The sequence below is a fragment of the Lampris incognitus genome, chromosome 12 (assembly GCF_029633865.1).
Source record: "Lampris incognitus isolate fLamInc1 chromosome 12, fLamInc1.hap2, whole genome shotgun sequence".
NCBI lineage: Eukaryota > Metazoa > Chordata > Actinopteri > Lampriformes > Lampridae > Lampris > Lampris incognitus.
Genome location: NC_079222.1, coordinates 11,533,357 through 11,552,697, shown reverse-complemented (window position 1 = coordinate 11,552,697; position 19,341 = coordinate 11,533,357). Strand labels below are relative to the sequence as shown.

Below are 19,341 nucleotides of genomic sequence, written 5' to 3'. Positions count from 1 at the left end.
GAGGAGGCATGTGGTAGTCGGCAGCCCTCCCCGGATCAGCAGAGGGGGTGGCTCAGAAGAGTGGGGTAATTGGCTAAGTTCAATTGGGGGGGGGGGGGGTAAAATAAATGCTTACATACATGGTAGCTTTTAAGTTGGGAGTGATGTTTGGTTGGGAGTGATGAAGAAGGGCCGGATTAGGAACGAGTATATCAGAGGGGCAGCTCAGGATGGACGGTTTGGAGACATGGGATGAAAAAATAAAATAATGAAAAAAAAAACAAAACTTGGCATCGCGACCGTTTTCTGTGTCCTCTTGTAAAACGAGTCCTCACAAATCTCGTGCTTTTTTTTCTTTCCAGAAACGGCTTTTTTATTCCAGATCACTGTGCCAAACAACAATGTTGGAAACCATAATTCTAGTAAACACAATAACACTGCATCCCGTCTTTCTCTTTTCTATAAGTGAGCAACTTGCTAGCTACCCCCCCCCCCCCCCCCCCCCCCCGGCTACAGCTGATGAGTCTGTGTCGGGATCGGTCAACGCCGCGGCGCAGCATGGACGGGGGTGGCAGTCAAGAGTCAAACAAATATGCTCCCTCGCGTATGTACGGATGTGGGCGCATCCCATGTGTACACTATTCACAGTTTAGGGGCGACAAAAATTCAGAGCTTATCAAATGCTGGAGGCGAGAGAGATCGTGACTGTTAGCGGACACGGGGCAAAAAAAAAAAAGAAGCCCTCCTGACACTTACTGGGAGGCCGCTGCTTGAAAACAAAGATGGAGTAATTAACGTCCTTTGCATGATTTTATATTTACGTTCCCATTTTGAGTCAGCAACTTTCAACAGACCTCCTGGCGGGGCGTCGTGTCATGGTACACCGTGAGAGAACGGTGTAGACCGCTACACTCACATGTCAATGCATCTCTTTAAGCATCGCTGTTCGCAGACCAGATCATCAAATCTAGCGTCTTCAGTTGAAACGTGGGGGGGTAATCCTGTTGTCCACGCAGAGGAACGAAACTAATAACACTGAATTCAAAAGAGTTCCTGACGTGTACTCTTTTGCTGATCTATGCTTGTAGTTCTTCTTCCAACCCGTCTCTTTTACACCGAAGTCTCTCCTCCTTTACCCTCTCTCAGTCTCAGCTCCGTATCTCTAACTGTGCTCGTGGTGTGTTTCGTTGTAGTCCATGATCTTTAACTGCTGCTGTCTGGGCCTCGCCGTGCCGGCCGGGGCCCTCCCCCCGCCGTGGCCCACCCCGGCCTTCCTGCGAGGGCTATCCTGACTGGGGACCCGCTGCTTGGAATCAGACGGGGGCTCCTTGGCGGACACAGTGAAAGGGCTCCCCTGGGCTTGCGGGGCAGTAATGTGGGCAGGTCTGGGTAAAAGGGTAACGGCAGGGAGAGGGGAAGGTGTCGGGGCAGTGGAAGGAATGACTGGAGCGTTATCACCCCGGCAGGGCTCCACGCAGAGCTCAGTCTTCAGCCCATGGGCCAGGCCAGCCAAACGCAGCGGTGGTTGGTCCTCGTTGCACTGGCTCTCGCTCTTGTTGCGGAAAAGCTCCCGTGCCCTCATACCCAGGAAGCTCTTGGCGCTGGGATAGGAACCCACGGTGAGGGGAGCATCGGAGGGTGGCAGGGGTGTGATGGGGTCGGAGCGCATACATGACAGGGAGGGCTCCACCAGCAGAGGAGTGGGTAGGTCTTGGCTACCGTTGATGGAATTATTGGTTGTTGTCTTGGAAGAGTTGGTTGCCTTTGGTTGCCCTGGCGATAAAGTGCTGCCTTTGCCTCTGGAGGACTCGTAAGGAGGTCTGTCGTCCAACTCCTCTGTGGCATTGGTTTTTATTGGTCCGTCTGGCACTGTGACACTGTGGAGGAGAAAAACATCTTTTATGTATAACGAGGACCATATTGACCCAGGCCACCTTGGGATTTTACAGCAGCACTACTACAACTATTTCTTTGGGCTGCCCCCGTTAGGGGTCGCCACAGCGGATCATCAGTTTCCATCACTTCCTGTCCTCTGCATCTTCCTCTGGCACGCCAGCCACCTGCAATGTCCTCCCTCACCACATCCATAAACCTCCTCTTTGCTCATCCTCTTTTCCTCTTCCCTGGCAGCTCCATAATCATAAAAAATAACCAACAAAGCTTATCGTCATCTTGATTATGAACATTAACAATATTTATTGTTAATAGCTGTTATTAAAAGTGGGTCATTTTGACTTGAACAGAACACAAGGGTTAATTATTTATTAAAAACTAGAGCAACATTAATAACAATATTTACATTATTATTACTATTATTATTATTATTATTAAATCAACAAAACCATAATATAACTAATAATATTACTGCGAGTTATATTATGATTTTGTTAATAATAATAATTTAAATCTATTATTAATGTTGATCTACATTATTTTATTATTTTATGTTTTTTTCCCTAACAAAACCATAATATAACAGCATATAAAAATCTCGTCAAAGGAGTAAAAACAACCAAAACAAACAATGGCAATGAAACATCGATAAATAAAGAAAGACAAGTAATGGTGTCCTAATTCAGGGGACGCGCTTGTCAATAGCAGTTCTGCAGAATTGGCAGTCTCTATTATCTAACAGATTACAATCTGAACTGCATAATCTCAGGTTATCTATTGAAATCCTTCTCCCCAGTTCAAAACAACAAACACAAGATATCAACAGAACAACGAAGCATAAAACCTTGTTAATCTTATCCTTTAGTCATACAACCCAAACTCTCACCATGATTCTGTGGGAGTGTGTGGGTCTGCCCTGCCACCTTGTGGTGAGCTGGTGGGGTTGCAGGCGGGAGCCTCCATTTCCACTCTGCTGTAGAGTTGCAGGAGCTCTGTCTGCAGCATCTGAGTGACTCTCCTTTGGGCTTGGTACCTAATCTCGGATGCTTGCAATTCAGCTCTGTGGGGGGGGGGGGGTAAACAAAGGAAAAGTAATTTTAAGAGATGAAGATTAGAGGTTAGAGTAAAATTAGGAGTAAAACAGAAAGAGAATAAAGGCAAACGAGGCAGAGGTTGCCTCGTTTACCTTTTAATACCAGACAGACTTGTCAACTCGTTGCACCAAATTTCCATCTTCAGTCTGACACTGCCTCCACTGTAACCAACTTCCATGGGGGAGGGGGGGATTCGATTTTTCCTACCCAATCACTAGAGACCAAGGTAGGCGCCTGAGTCTAACGTCTTTATAGTAAGTCGACAATGATGTGTAGCCGTGCCAACATACTGGTTTTTCCAGGGTTTTAAGAGTGCAGCGGAGCGAAGTAAAAACAAATCATGATGTTGGGCGATATTATGAACACGTGTTGCTTGACACAACAGCTTGACAACGGCGTTAGTCTCTCCCCCCCCCCCCCCCCCGGCACTCACTGGATGATAGTTTTTTCAACCGAAAAACCGCTGTCCCATGTCATGATGCCAGACCAGAAGAATCCGTCAGCTCAGTGGAGTGGACGGATCCAACGGTCTGGACCCAGGCAAAGGGAGGGAGATTAAGAAAGAGAGAATGGAGGAAAGCCAGCAAGGCAGTGAGAAGGTTAGAGATGGCTGACCGGGGGGGGGGGGGGGGCGTGACAAGGGAGAGGCAGAGACAAATACAGGACAGGAAGAGATGGAGAGAAGAAATGATGAAGGGAAAAAAGGAAACAAAATAGGAACGGCAAGACTTATAGCACATGCAGGCACATAAACAGGTGACCGAGTTCTTCACATCACGGCACAGCAGGAGCGTTGTGCCTGCCTCCATTCGTGAAAACAAAGGGGTGAAGATTGACCTACCTATTTGTCGTGATGTTTTATTTACCACTGTAGAACATTTTCCTCCCTTGGACAATAACATTTCCCTCAAATGTAATCCAGCTTTCATTTTATCTCTACTGAGCCATGGTGGTGTGATAAAAACTGCTGCAGGGGAAGATTTCCTGAACCTTCTGCAATATCTTGGTGCAGAGCAAAGCCATGGTAATGATCCATCTCAATCCTGATGTAGATAAAACTCATAATGGCCTGATTTTGTAGACCAACCCACTAATGCACACAAACAAACACACACCGCACACAAACCAAAACACACCGCACACATGCGTGCACACACCCACACCCGTACTCACTTTGCCTGGCATTTGACATCCTCGAGGAACTTCTTCTGCTCGGCGATGAGGTGTTCCCTCTTGGAGAGGAGGGTCTCCAGATCAACCACTCTCTGCTGTGCCGCCTCCAGCTTCTGACCCTGCACCAGCAGGCTCTGCCTCAGCCTCTCTACCTCCTTTCCGCAGGACACCTGCAGCATCCGGGCTTCCTTCACACAAAACAGAAGTGCAGGTTAGGTGGAGGGGTGTTACAAAGGGACAGGATCACTGCAAGGTGGCGGAGAGAAAGAAGCAACCCCAGAGGGGGTGGCTAACACTTACCCTTGTCCAAGTCTATATATATGTATATGTGTGTATATATGTACATGTGTGTATATGTGTACATGTGTATATATACACTCACCGGCCACTTTATTAGGCACACCTGTCCAACTGCTCGTTAACGCAAATTTCTAATCAGCCAATCACATGGCAGCAACTCAATGCATTTAGGCATGTAGACATGGTCAAGACGATCTGCTGCAGTTCAAACCGAGCATCAGAATGGGGAAGAAAGGTGATTTAAGTGACTTTGAACGTGGCATGGTTGTTGGTGCCAGACGGGCTGGTCTGAGTATTTCAGAAACTGCTGATCTACTGGGATTCTCACACACAACCATCTCTAGGGTTTACAGAGAATGGTCCGAAAAAGAGAAAATATCCAGTGAGCGGCAGTTCTGTGGGCGAAAATGCCTTGTTGATGCCAGAGGTCAGAGGAGAATGGCCAGACTGGTTCCAGCTGATAGAAAGGCAACAGTAACTCAAATACCCACTCATTACAACCGAGGTATGCAGAAGAGCATCTCTGAAGGCACAACACGTCGAACCTTGAGGCAGATGGGCTACAGCAGCAGAAGACCACACCGGGTGCCACTCCTGTCAGCTAAGAACAGGAAACTGAGGCTACAGTTCGCACAGGCTCACCAAAATTGGACAATAGAAGATTGGAAAAACGTTGCCTGGTCTGATGAGTCTCGATTTCTGCTGCGACATTCGGATGGTAGGGTCAGAATTTGGCGTCAACAACATGAGAGCAAAGCAATCCAATAGAGCACCTTTGGGATGTGGTGGACCGGGAGAGTCGCATCATGGATGTGCAGCCGACAAATCTGCAGCAACTGCGTGATGCTATCATGTCAATATGGACCAAACTCTCTGAGGAATGTTTCCAGTACCTTGTTGAATCTATGCCACGAAGGATTAAGGCAGTTCTGAAGGCAAAAGGGGGTCCAACCCGGTACTAGCAAGGTGTACCTAATAAAGTGGCCAGTGAGTGTATATAGACGATAAGCTCTTCATTGCTCCTGGGTTCGAGCCCCGGGGTAGTCCAACCTTGGGGGTCGTCCTGGGTCGTCATCTGTGTGGAGTTTGCATGTTCTCCCCGTGTCTGTGTGGGTTTCCTCCGGGGGCTCCGGTTTCCTCCCACAGCCCAAAGACATGTAGGTCAGGTGAATCGGCCATACTAAATTGTCCCTAGGTGTGTGTGTGTGTGTGTGTGGGCCCTGTGATGGCCTGGCGGCCTGTCCAGGGTGTTTCCCCGCCTGCCACCCTATGCCGATGGAATAGGCTGCAGCTTCCCCACAACCCTGAGAGCAGGATAAGCGGTTCAGATAATGGATGGATGGATGTATATAGTATTATAGCAAAGATAGATGTAGGAAAAAACTTTAATACATAGCAGAACAAGCTTGTTTTGTGTGCGTCACACACTCATCAGCTGCCAGTGTGGTCTATTTGTGACGTTGCTATGTAGAAGGTTGTCATACTGATCGGGCCCTAGCTTATAAAAATTAAAAGTTTTGTCAGCGAGGCGACCGCGCTAACCACTGCGCCACCGTGCCGGCAAAACAAAAATGTATTAAAACATTTTTCAAATAAATAAAATACAAATGATAAAAATGGATAAAAGTGATTTCAATTATTTAAACTCTTAAAGGGCTAAATTAACAATAGGTCAAAGGGAGAGGTCCACCGGTACCTAACAAATCCAACTACTGTCCCTCTTCTCACTACAGTTGGTGTGTTCTATGGCCTCCTTCATCCCATTGCATAAACAGCTTTACAACGAGCACACACACGGATACCCTCACACAACATTTGCACACTCAGATACACACACACACACACACACACACACAGCAATATGCACACACATATTATGCATGCACATGGCAGGAATGCACACACTCATACATGCATGTAGGTACGGATGGACGGACACACACACGTACATGCATGCATGCATGCACGTGTGCACACACACACACACACACACACACACACACACACACACACACACACTACTCTTTTTACCTTTTTGTTGTCCGGGCCTGCGTGGTGCACCTCCTGCATAGACAGCTTATGGGCCTCCCCAAGAAGCAGCAGCTGCTTGTTTAGGAAGCTCATCTGCTGCTGCGTGCTCTCGCTGTTGTTTAGCTGAAGGACACAGAAGACAGCTAATGACAACGGAGGACAAAACAGCAATTACGCTACAAACCAAGCCTGTCACAACCATCTGTGAATATATCAATAATGCCGAGGCCCAGGAAGTCATCATGAGATCGGGTTTTGCCAAATCGTCCAAGTAGGACTATCTATTAGGATTAGGACGGCCAATGTGTCCAACTTGCCATGAGTCGGCATAATGAGCGAGAAACACTGCAATAATAAATTACATTCAGTTGTGTTTCCGTTTTGGATGTGACTTAATACACGCTGCTGGGACTTGTGTTGAGACCCTGTACTGATGCTTAAATTTGTCTTGGTCAGGTCTGCAAGTTCAGCATCCCAGAAGCTAGTATTAATTTTTTAATTTGGTGTCTTGCTCAAGGACACCTCTGAGGGGCAGGAACTGGGATTTATGGGGGTATCAAATCTGCAACCGTGCAATTACAGGACGTTCTGCAACAAATAGCAAATGAGAAAAAAAAAACTTCAAAATATGCTCGTTTGCATGTTTTACGTATGAAACAAGTTGTGGTCTCCGAGAATTTACAGGAATAAATCAATAAATGTCACAGCTGCAAACCTAAATAAAACACATTACCAGCCGTGGTAAGATATACCACCAGACTGAGCTGTGGGGCAGGTAGATGGTAAGTGAAACACTGAAGGACACTCTGACTTGTACAGACATCTTGGCTGTTGGAAGTAATTAAATGTCTGAACTTAAACTTAAAGGCCAAGTTGGGATGACAGGTGAACCAAGTTTACTATTTCAATAAGTGTGACTTAAGCATAAGGCTATTACGTTACTCAGTAGTACTATATATACCCATGGAGAATTTATTCTGTTTACTCAGAAGTACTATATATATCCATGGAGAATGTATTCTGTTACTCAGAAGTATACCCATGGAGAATGTATTCGGTTACTTAGAAGTACTATATATACCCATGGAGAATTTATTCTGTTTACTCAGAAGTACTATATATACCCATGGAGAATTTATTCTGTTTACTCAGAAGTACTACATATACCCATGGAGAATTTATTCTGTTTACTCAGAAGTACTATATATACCCATTAGAATGTATTCGGTTACTTAGAAGTACTATATATACCCATGGAGAATTTATTCTGTTTACTCAGAAGTACTATATATACCCATTAGAATGTATTCTGTTTACTCAGAAGTACTATATATACCCATTAGAATGTATTCTGTTTACTCAGAAGTACTATATATACCCATTAGAATGTATTCTGTTTACTCAGAAGTACTATATATACCCATTAGAATGTATTCTGTTTACTCAGAAGTACTATATATACCCATGGAGAATTTATTCTGTTTACTCAGAAGTACTATATATACCCATTAGAATGTATTCTGTTGCAGCTGATGTTACAACACCTACCACATGATGTCATATTCTACCATAGGTCAACAACACTCCACTCGGGGCATTTGAGCATCATGGATAAGGACCTAAAGTCAAGAAACCAACTGGGGGCGTCCGGGTGGCGCGTGGTCTATTCTGTTGCCTACCAACACGGGGATCGCCGGATCGAATCCCCGTGTTGCCTCCAGCTTAATCGGGCGTCCCTACAGACACAATTGGCCGTGTCTGCAGTCGGGAAGCCAGATGTGGGTATGTGTCCTGGTCGCTGCACTAGCGCCTCCTCTGGTCGTTGCGCAAAAAAATATTGTGGCGAGCCAGCGTGGAAGAATGAATCGGGACATTCGCCGACATTCAACTGGGGAGAAAAGGGGGAATACCTCCCCTTTTTATCCCCAATTGTACCCGGCCAATTATCCCACTCTTCCGAGCCATTCTGGTCACTGCTCCACCCCCTCTGCCGATCTGGGGAGGGCTGCAGACTACCACATGCCTCCTCCCATACATGTGGGGTCGCCAGCCGCTTCTTTTCACCTGACAGGGAGGAGTTTCACCAGGGCAACGTAGCGCGTTGGGAGGATCACGCTATTCCTCCCAGTTCCCCCTCCCCCCGAACTGGTGCCTCGACCGACCAGAGGAGGCGCCAGTGCAGCGACCCGGACACATACCCACATCCAGCTTCCCACCCGCAGACACGGCCAATTGTGTCTGTAGGGACGCCCGACCAAGCCGGAGGTAACACGGGGATTCGAACCAGTGATCCCCGTGTTGGGCAGGGATTTGAACCAGCAATCCCCGTGTTGGTAAGTAACGGAATAGACCAGCCCCCCGATGTACCCCCCAAGCCCCCAATGTCTCAACTGGCGACATCAGTTTACGTCATAGTCCTAAGGTCAGTAAGTCAGTAACAGTCCTCTACCCAGTCCGAGTGAAACCCCCAAACAACACATCCCAACATGAACAGAACCCCCAAACACGCAATAATACATCACAATCAGCTCAAACATTAACAGTCCCATGAGTCCCTGCCCTCCCCCAAAGCCACTCTGCCGACAGTCAGAGCCACCGCCTCCCCCGGTCGCTACGATATATTCGAATGGGTTCGAACCTATGTGTTTTTTAAGACGGAATAATCGAGCGTCACTTTTGGCCAATTTTGACAGCCCTGTGGTAGAGTCAAATCTTATCCTGGCCTGACCTTCTAGTTTTATGATATCTCTCTCTCAACAAAAGACCAAATCCCAACCATCGACCACAATCTGCAACTGCTCTCTACTTTTTTTATTTTTATGTTGGTGTTATCGGGTGATGGTGTTGACGGTGTTGGGACCATCGCGTGAGAACGTTTACCTTAATGGTCATCTGGTTTAGAAGGTGACCGGTGTGGCACACTTTGTTGTTGGCCCTCTGAAGCTCCGCCTCCAGTTCATCCATTCTTTTCTGGCACTCCTGTAACTTGCTCTGGAGGGACACATGTTAGTGTACGTGAGCCGAGAGGCAGTGTGAATGCTGTGAGTGTCCGAAAGGGTCCATGGCTGTGGTTATTTTAGTTTAAACTCTTTATGCAAGTCCTCCAGAGCTCACACAGGTACACATATTTCTCTATGTGAGGAAATGTGTGTGTGCAGTGTGTGTGCATGTGTGTGTGTACCTGCATCTCCTGGTTCTTGGTATAGTAGTCATCTCGACCTTGCTGCAGCTGCCTGACCTGTTTGTGCAGCTTGGTCACCACTGTCTCCCGGTCGTCCCATAGCTGCCTGTATCTGTGCTGCTCCACCTGCAGACTCTCTCTAAGAGACACGATGTCCACGCTCTGCAGGTTCAGCTGGTCCTTCTGCATGCACGGGAAAATACATGTGCACACACACACACACACACACACACACACACACACACACACACACACACACACACACACACACACACAGGAAAACACAAAGAAACACACACATACTCAATATTTATTTTTTCTAATGTTCTTTACATTCACTTGGTCCACCAGCAATGACAACAAATCTGTTTTCACTTTCTGAAATGGACTTAAAATTTAGACAGCGACCCAAGCCGGACATTTGACAACAAATTGGTGTCACTTGCTGAGAACCCAACCTTTTTGAATTGCTCAAAAAGAGATGTTTTATCTCTAACATTTGGCATAAACAAATAGACATTTATGGAGTAAGAGATTCTAATGATTTATTAAGTATCATAGTGGAAGGCTATAAACCCCAGCCACCGAGGATGCACAAGCCAGTGCATTCTTAGTGCCGGTCCCAAGCCCGAATAAATGGGGAGGGTTGCGTCGGGAAGGGCATCCAGCGTAAAATTTCTGCCAAATCAAATATGCAGATCATAAATCAGATTTCCAGACCGGATCGGTCGAGGCCCAGGTCACCAATGACCGCCACCAGTACTGTTGGCCAGCAGGGTGCCGGTGGAAACTATGCTACTGTTGGGCGAGGGAGAAGGAGAGGGAGAAGGCATGTCCACAGGCAGTGGGAGAGGGGGAAGGGTAGGAGTGTGGAGGTGAGAGTCGGAACTTTGAATGTTGGCACTATGACTGGTAAAGGGAGGGAGCTGGCTGATATGATGGAGAGAAGAAAGGTAGGCATACTGTGTGTGCAAGAGACCAGGTGGAAGGGAAGTAAGGCCAGCAGCGTTGGAGGTGGGCTCAAACTCTTCTAGCCGGTGCAAATGAGAGGAGAAATGGGGTAGGGGTAATTCTGAAGGAAGAGTATGTCAAGAGCGTGTTGGAGGTGAAGAGAGTGTCAGAGTGATGAGTATGAAGCTGGAAATCGAAGGTGTGTTGATGAACGTTATCAGCGCATATGCCCCACAAGTTGGGTGTGAGGTGGAAGAGAAAGAAGAATTCTGGAGTGAGTCGGATGAAGTGGTGGAGAGGGTACCCAAGGGGGAGAGAGTGGTGATGGGAGTAGACTTCAAATGGACATGTTGGTGGAGGGAACAGGGGTGATGAGGAGGTGATGGGTAGGTATGGTGTCAAGAAGAAGAATGTGGATGGACAGATGGCGGTGGATTTTGCGAAAAGTATGGAAATGGCTGTGGTGAATATGTATTTCAAGAAGGAGGAACACAGGGTGATGTTAAAGAGTGGAGGTGCACAAGTGGACTATAATTTATGCAGGAGGCGTGCTCTGAAAGAGATTGGAGACTGCAAGGTGATGACAGGGGAGAACATACAGTGCCTTGCAAAGTATTCAACCCCCTTGACAGTCATCACTAATTTCTGGATTAATATTATTTTTGTGAACCCATAAGCTCTAACAGCATGTTCCCAAAGCCAAAATAAGTTGATTCACTGACTTTTTTAAAATAAATTTAAAACTAAACTATAGTGCTTGCATAAGTATTCAACCCCCACATATCAGTACTTTGTAGAGTACCTTTTTGCTGCAATATCAGCCACGGTTCTCTTGGGGTAAGTATGTACAAGCTTTGCACATTCTTCTGGAGTGATCTTTGCCCATTCTTCTTGGCAGAATTTGTACAGGTCTTGCAGGTTGGTGGGTTGGCGCCTCTGGACTAGGATTTTCAGTCTGTGCCACAGATTTTCAATAGGGTTGAGGTCCAGACTTTGACTTGGCCACTCCAACACGTTCCTTTTTGTTGCTGAGCCATGCCGTTGTTGCTTTAGCCTTGCGCTTAGGATCATTGTCCTGCTGGAAGGTGAACCTTCTCCCAAGCTTCAGTTTTATGGCAGACTGCAGCAGGTGTTCTTCCAACGTTTCCTGTATTTAGCTCCATCCATTCTTCCCTCAATTTGAACAAGGTTCCCAGTGCCTGCAGATGAAAAGCAACCTCACAGCATTATGCCGCCGCCGCCATGCTTCACTGTAGGGAGGGTGTTTTTTAGAGCATGAGAAGTGTTAGGTTTGCGCCACACATAACACTTTGAGTTTTGGCCAAAAAGCTCAACTTTCATCTCATCTGACCACAAAACCCACATCCCAACTGGGTCTCTCTCATGCTTGGTAGCAAACTCCAAGCGTGCTTTTATATGCATAGCTCTGAGCAACGGCTTCTTTCATGCCACCCTCCCATACAGGCCAGATTTATGGAGAGCCCGTGATATGGTTGACTCATGCACATTTGTTCCAGTTTCAGGCTTTCCTCACCAGACCACGTCTTGCTTGGACACTTAGCTTTGAGGGACGGCCTGGCCTACAAAGCGTCTGGGTGGTGTGACACAGCTTCCACTTTCTGACAATGGATCCAACAGTGTTCCATGGGACATCCAAACACTTGGATATTGTTTCATATTCCTTTCCTGCCTTCTGCATTTTAATCACTTCGTCTCTTACTTCAGTGTTATGCTGCTTTGTCTCCATTTTCTGAGGGAGTTCACGCCCGGCTAATGAACTTTACACAAAGTGCTTTTTATACCCATAAATGAGACCGTTACTTTAATATCTTACAGGTGTCCAAGGTCCAATTGTGTTTACCTGAGTTTGTTTCAGGAATAATTTGTCATTTGTGTAAACTTGGAGCTTTCAGAGCACAAGGGGTTGAATACTTATGCAAGCACTATATTTTAGTTTTTAATTTATTAATAAAAAGTCAGCAAAACATAACTTATTTTGGCTTTGGGAACGTGTTGTTAGAGCTTATGGGTTCACAAAAATGATATTGTTCAGGAACAGATGTAAGGAGTTAAGACAGGCACTGGGTGGAGGTGAAGAGCTCCCAGATGGCTGGGCAACCACTGCAGAAGTAGTGAGGGAGTCCGCTAGGAAGGTACTTGGTGTGTCATCTGAATAGAGGAGTGAAGACAAGGAGACTTGGTGGTGAGATGAGGAAGTCCAGCAAAGTATACAGAGGGACAGGTTGGCAAAGAAGAAGTGATATAGTTATCACTGCAGACCCATCACACCTTGGTCACAACCTGTTCCAACAACTCGCCTATGGTAGGCGCTACAGAGCACTGTACACCAAAACAACCAGATATAAAAACGGTTTCTTTCTGTGGGCTGTCATTCAAATGAACGCTTAACACTGTCAATAAATCTGACCATTTTGTATATACTGTACTGTACATTGTACATATACTGGTACGCTCTTTTTTTTCTTATTTTTTGTGTGCAATATGTTGGTGTCCAGTAGAATGTAGAAATGAATGTGTGTGTTTTATGTTTTTTATTCTTTTTATATTGATCTTTGCACTGATAAGAACTTTACTTTCAAATTTCGTTGTACTTGTACAATGACAAATAAAGTTATATTCTATTCTATATTCTATTCTATCATGTCCATCTGCCTCAGGCATGTACGTAAGTAACCTGCTGACATTTATCTCAGCATCTCTGATATATTCTCCAAACCACTGCACCTTATCACCTCTTATTTCACCTGTACAATCCTTGTGTATATATCTGAAGATTCTTGTGTTGTTATTCAATGTAAAGTACACTGATAGAGCCATGAAACCAGAGTTAAATTCCATGTATGTGCAAACCTACATGGCCAATAAACATGATTGTGATTCTGAAGGCTACAACATGATCAATGGTGTCAATAAGATGTGTGACAGCTATGTCTTGTGTGTTACACATAGCTGCTGGTTAAAATTCATAGTTTTAGGATTTAAACATTTAAAACTAAAAATGTTGTCCAACATATGTATACTAGTTTATACTAAAAATACCACAATGCAATACTTTGTTCCCGCTCCGCTCTGCCCATACAGTCTTTTCATTGTCAAATGAATCATGAGAGGCGACAAAGTGGCTGTTCAGTAGTGGCCAAAATCTCCATTTATTACTCCCTATAAAGCATGATTTTGTGTGTTTCATATGTAGGGAACAGTGAATGACGGAACGATTGCAGACACGACTTAAATATGCTTTGGATGTCATGGCGAGACCACCCTTGAACCAGGGATCCCTGAGCCCCACATCAAGAACCTGACAGAGTAGAGGTTAGGTCAAATAGAAATCAGAATAGAAATCAAAATGAACATAGAATTTAACAAATGATTCTTATAACGCAGGTTTCTGAAAACAATGAATATAAGGATCATTTCACAACTAGTCTCAGCGCAGTGGCCCACTTACAAACCAATTTCACTGAGTACTTTCATTGTGTTTGCTGACCACATAAAGTAGCTTATAACAAATAAACCACTTTAATCACACCTGCAGCATGTGGATGTTTGTCAGAGGACAGCTGACCTACTCCGCGAGGGTGAACATGACCTTCCCACCAAATCTAATTTTCTCCTTTGGTATGGTCAGAAACAAAAAAACAAAATACCAACCACATTATCACATTTTCATAGTTACAGATTTAACCAACACCATTACCCTGTTGAGCGACTTACATTAAGTGATTGAGTTTTGGAATTAGTGCCTTGCACATAGACACTTTGACAGGACGCTGACTGTTGCAGGTTAATCTGTGACAATTCCAGACTTGGGATGAAATCTAACTCCTGGGCCTCTCTCCTGATAAGTGTCGGTACTTATCAAACACGATGGCCACACAGTAGCATATGCCCATCCATTTTGTTGTTTTTCTACTTGTTACACAGCACTTGCATCAAGTAATGTCTACATTCATCATAAATACCTGCTTTTTTTGTACACTTGAGTACAGCATTTTTATTTGCATGTTTTTCTTCCTTTTTCTCCCCAACTGTACAATTGCCAATTACCCCCACTCTTCCGAGCCACCCCCTCTGCCGATCTGGGGAGGGCTGCAGACTACCACATGCCTCCTCCAATACATGTGGAATCGCCAGCCGCTTCTTTTCACCTGACGGTGAGGAGTTTCACCAGGGGGACGTAGTGCATGGGAGGATCACGCTATTCCCCCAAGTTCGCCCTCTCCCCGAACAGGTGCCCCGACCGACCAGAGGAAGCGCTAGTGCAGCGACCAGGACACATACCCGCATCCGGCTTCCCACCTGTAGACAACAGCCAATTGTGTCTTTAGGGACGCCCAACAAAGCCGGAATTAACATGGGGATTCGAACCGGCGATCCCTGTGTTGGTACGCAACGGAACAGACCACCACACTACCCGGACGCCCCCCCCCCCCATTATCGTATTTTGTAATGTCTGAAAAGTTCTTTATGAGTCATTAAAAACGACACTACTACTTGCATCGTATGTGTAGCATGGTTACCATAGCATTGTTCTGCTCCTCCAGTGCAGTGGCGTTGATGACGCGTCGCAGCAAGCGTCGGTTGCGGACGGCGTGCTGCTCCCTCTTATACCGTTCGTACAACAGCTGGCTGTGCAGCAGGTGCAGCTGGCTACGCAGTGTATGAAGCTCGTCTTGGGGAGCCGAGCCTGGGGGAGGGCAAAATAATGATAATAAAATCAACAGGACCGAGAGAAATGACGGCCGTTCACCCTTTAGTCGGTGATGAGGCATTATCTTCCATTCAAACATAAAAATAAAATAACAATAATCTTATTTAAAACTGACAGAACAGCAAAGGTAATTATGAAAAGCTCAATGAAAAAAAAAAAATTCTATAAGCAGAGATAAACATAACTACACAGGGTGTCAAACCTTTAACAGCAAATAAAGAATTTATAAAGAGTTCAGGACAACTCATGCAGGAAGACTTCAGTCGACACGTGGCACAAACAGTGGCAACCCTTAACATTTTTCAAAAATGAAGGGCCACAAAGGGGCCATATTGTCGAGAGGGGCTAATTTAATGTCATACACATCACTGCTTCCCCGCAAGTTATTTTCAGACCTGGTGGTAGGAGCCCAAAACACCCTCAACAGGTACTACACACAGGAGGGCATTTACTGGCACAGTCTACATCCATCAGATATGGGGCAGAAATTTATTTATTTATTTATTGCTATTTTGATTGTATTTCATAAAAATTAAGAGGGCCCACAAATTTGGAAACACGTCTTATCCAACCTCAAAGGTTTTCAGAAATGTTGTTGGCCCAGTGGTCGGTTGTGTTGAACCGGTGGTGCACCAGGCCAATACAGTGGTAGAGGAAACACTATAGTACTATAGTACAGCCATCCTCATAAATATCACACCGGTGAAAATATTTTTTGACACTTTGGCTCATTTCTTTTTTGGATCCCTCCCCTTTTTTCTCCCCAATTGTATCCGGCCAATTACCCCACCCTTCCGAGCCGTCCCGGTCGCTGCTCTGCCCGCTCTGCTGATCCGAGGATGGCTGCAGACTACCACATGCCTCCTCCGATACATGTGGGGTCACCAGCCGCTTCTTTTCACCTGACAGTGAGGAGTTTCACCAGGGGGACGTAGCGCGTGGGAGGATCACGCTATTCCCCCCCAGTTCTCCCTCCCCCCTGAACAGGCGCCCCGACCGACCAGAGGAGGTGCTAGTGTAGCAACCAGGATACATACCCACATCCAGCTTCCCACCCGCAGACACAGCCAATTGTATCTGTAGGGACGCCCGACCAAGGTGGAGGTAACACGGGGATTCGAACCGGTGATCCCCGTGTTGGTAGGCAACGGAATAGACCGCTACAAAACCCGGACGCCCGGCTCATTTTTTTTTTTAGCTGTGCATAGCCTATCGATTACAAATTAAAAATCTGGAATTTGAGTTCCCCTTCACAGTGACAATTCATATCTACAGTACAAAAAACTGAATACCAATATTTATTGCTTTACTCTATATTCAATTTATTTTGACTCAAACGAGAGAATTAGACAGGATGATAGTTCTATCAAGACATTGACCAGAGGAGGGTCATTTCCCTTTCAATCCCCCCAACATACATCTCTCTCTCTATTTGCCCAGGTACTACAGGCTAAGTGTAAAGGTAATTATTGTGTATCTGGTTCAGCACAGAGGTATTTGGTAGGAAAAAGGTACGTTTAGAGCTACACAACTCTGGTTTGCTCTAGGTCAGATAGCAGTGTGAGTGACTGGGTATCATAATAAATATAAACACACTTTATTTATTCCTCAGGGTTCAGACATCCATTCATCCATTATCCAAGCCACGTATACCAACTGGGGTCGCGGGACGCTGGAGCCCATCCCAGCAGTCATTGGGCGGCAGGCGGGAAGACACCCTGGACAGGCCGTCAGTCCATCACAGGGCCCACACACACACACACACACACACACACACACACACACACACACACACACACACACACACACACACAGAGACAAAGTCTTTGGACTGTGGGAGGAAACCGGAGTACCCAGAGGAAACCCACATGGACACGGGGGAGAACATGCAAACTCCACACAGCGGGCGACCTGGGATGACCCCCAAGGTCTGACAACCCCGGGGTTCGAACCCAGAACTTCTTGCTGTGAGGCGACCGCACTAACCACTGTGTCAACGTGCCGCTGGGTTCAGATGTGCAAGTACAAAAAAATTGTATGGCTTTCTCTCTCCAGGTTAAATATAAGTAAGTATAATCTAGAACAGGCATCTTCCCAAACAGCTAAGTGGAGCAGGCAAGTACAGGTTCAACATGGAGGTACACTTTAGGTAGGCTTAGGGTTTTATAGGCTATCAAACATTTAGATCAACTAATGCTGACACAAATGTTTTAGAACGTGAGACCTCATAAATTCAACTTAATCTAACTGTCTTGAATTTTAAGGCCGAGTGTTTGTAACATTGAATTTGACACATTTTAAGACTTTATAAGGACCCAGAGACACCCAGAGGACATTATGAATATATCAAGTAAGGAGAAGGGGTCTCCTGCTTATTGGGGTCATTTTTCTTCATAGGAGGCTGAATACAAACAGTAGGGGGTGGTGTTACAATATACCCCGTTTATTTTGAAGTAGATTTTAATGATGTCTGTTAGTGTGTTAGAAAGACCTAATAATAACATTACTGATAACAACAACAGTGATAATAATAAAATAACAATCAAATATCATACTGTACCGGTACTGTGGTACATTTGTGGTGATGATGTATCAATGTATTTTATTAGTTCGTTTGAACATAATCTAGCCCTGAAACGATCAGTCGACAGAACATTAACCCACTTTAATTTTGCAAAATCAATTAATCATTTTAGACACTTATCAAGTGAAAATGCCAATGCTGGTTACAGCTTCACAAACGCTAAGATTTTCTTTCCTTTCTCCGATTAACGTCATAATAAAGTCAGTACTTTAGGGGTTTTTTGGTCAGACTAAGTAAAAAGCTGTAAGACGCCTCTTTGGGATCCAGGAACTTGAAATGGGCATCCGTCACTACTTTTGACATTTATGGACTAAAAATTGATCAATTAATTGAAACAAAAATCGATAAATTAATCAATAATGATCACCAGTTGAAGCCCAGAACTCAGCGGCTCTCTAATCAGTCAACTTCCTTATTGTCTCGAGCGTATTCTCACTTAAAAACACGTGTGTTTGTAGGGCACAGCCAAGGCTTTTTGGTGACAGCGCCACTGTAAAAAAAATTTTTTTCTTAAAAAAAAGCATCTGAAAATCACAAGATGTATGGGTCATATACACTCACCGGCCACTTTATTAGGCACACCTGTCCAACTGCTCGTTAACGCAAATTTCTAATCAGCCAATCACATGGCAGCAACTCAATGCATTTAGGCATGTAGACATGGTCAAGACGATCTGCTGCAGTTCAAACCGAGCATCAGAATGGGGAAGAAAGGTGATTTAAGTGACTTTGAACGTGGCATGGTTGTTGGTGCCAGACGGGTTGGTCTGAGTATTTCAGAAACTGCTGATCTACTGGGATTTTCACGCACAACCATCTCTAGGGTTTACAGAGAATGGTCCGAAAAAGAGAAAATATCCAGTGAGCGGCAGTTCTGTGGGCGAAAATGCCTTGTTGATGCCAGAGGTCAGAGGAGAATGGCCAGACTGGTTCGAGCTGATAGAAAGGCAACAGTAACTCAAATAACCACTCATTACAACCGAGGTATGCAGAAGAGCATCTCTGAACGCACATGTCGAACCTTGAGGCAGATGGGCTACAGCAGCAGAAGACCACACCGGGTGCCACTCCTGTCAGCTAAGAACAGGAAACTGAGGCTACAATTCGCACAGGCTCACCAAAATTGGACAATAGAAGATTGGAAAAACGTTGCCTGGTCTGATGAGTCTCGATTTCTGCTGCGACATTCGGATGGTAGGGTCAGAATTTGGCGTCAACAACATGAGAGCATGGATCCATCCTGCCTTGTATCAACGGTTCAGGCTGGTGGTGGTGGTGTAATGGTGTGGGGGATATTTTCTTGGCACACTTTGGGCCCCTTAGTACCAATTGAGCATCGTGTCAACGCCACGGCCTACCTGAGTATTGTCGCTGACCATGTCCATCCCTTTATGACCACAGTGTTCCCATCTTCTGATGGCTA

General features: G+C 45.5%; 1 protein-coding gene across 2 annotated transcripts in view; it reads right to left on the bottom strand.

Moving 5' to 3' along the window:
* Positions 1-477: 477 nt before the first annotated feature.
* The window catches only part of tsc1b (TSC complex subunit 1b), a 63,444-nt gene continuing 44,580 nt past the window's right edge, over positions 478-19,341 (bottom strand). The window contains exons 16-22 of one of the 2 annotated variants that reach the window (XM_056290326.1): positions 15,144-15,310; positions 9,652-9,834; positions 9,351-9,461; positions 6,471-6,593; positions 4,140-4,327; positions 2,759-2,932; positions 478-1,856 (exon numbers count right to left, since the gene is read on the bottom strand). In XM_056290326.1, coding sequence (XP_056146301.1) covers positions 1,142-1,856; positions 2,759-2,932; positions 4,140-4,327; positions 6,471-6,593; positions 9,351-9,461; positions 9,652-9,834; positions 15,144-15,310 — 1,661 coding nt within the window. In that variant the 3' untranslated portion in view covers positions 478-1,141. The remainder of the gene's footprint in view (positions 1,857-2,758; positions 2,933-4,139; positions 4,328-6,470; positions 6,594-9,350; positions 9,462-9,651; positions 9,835-15,143; positions 15,311-19,341) is intronic. The other variant, XM_056290327.1, reaches the window with a different exon arrangement.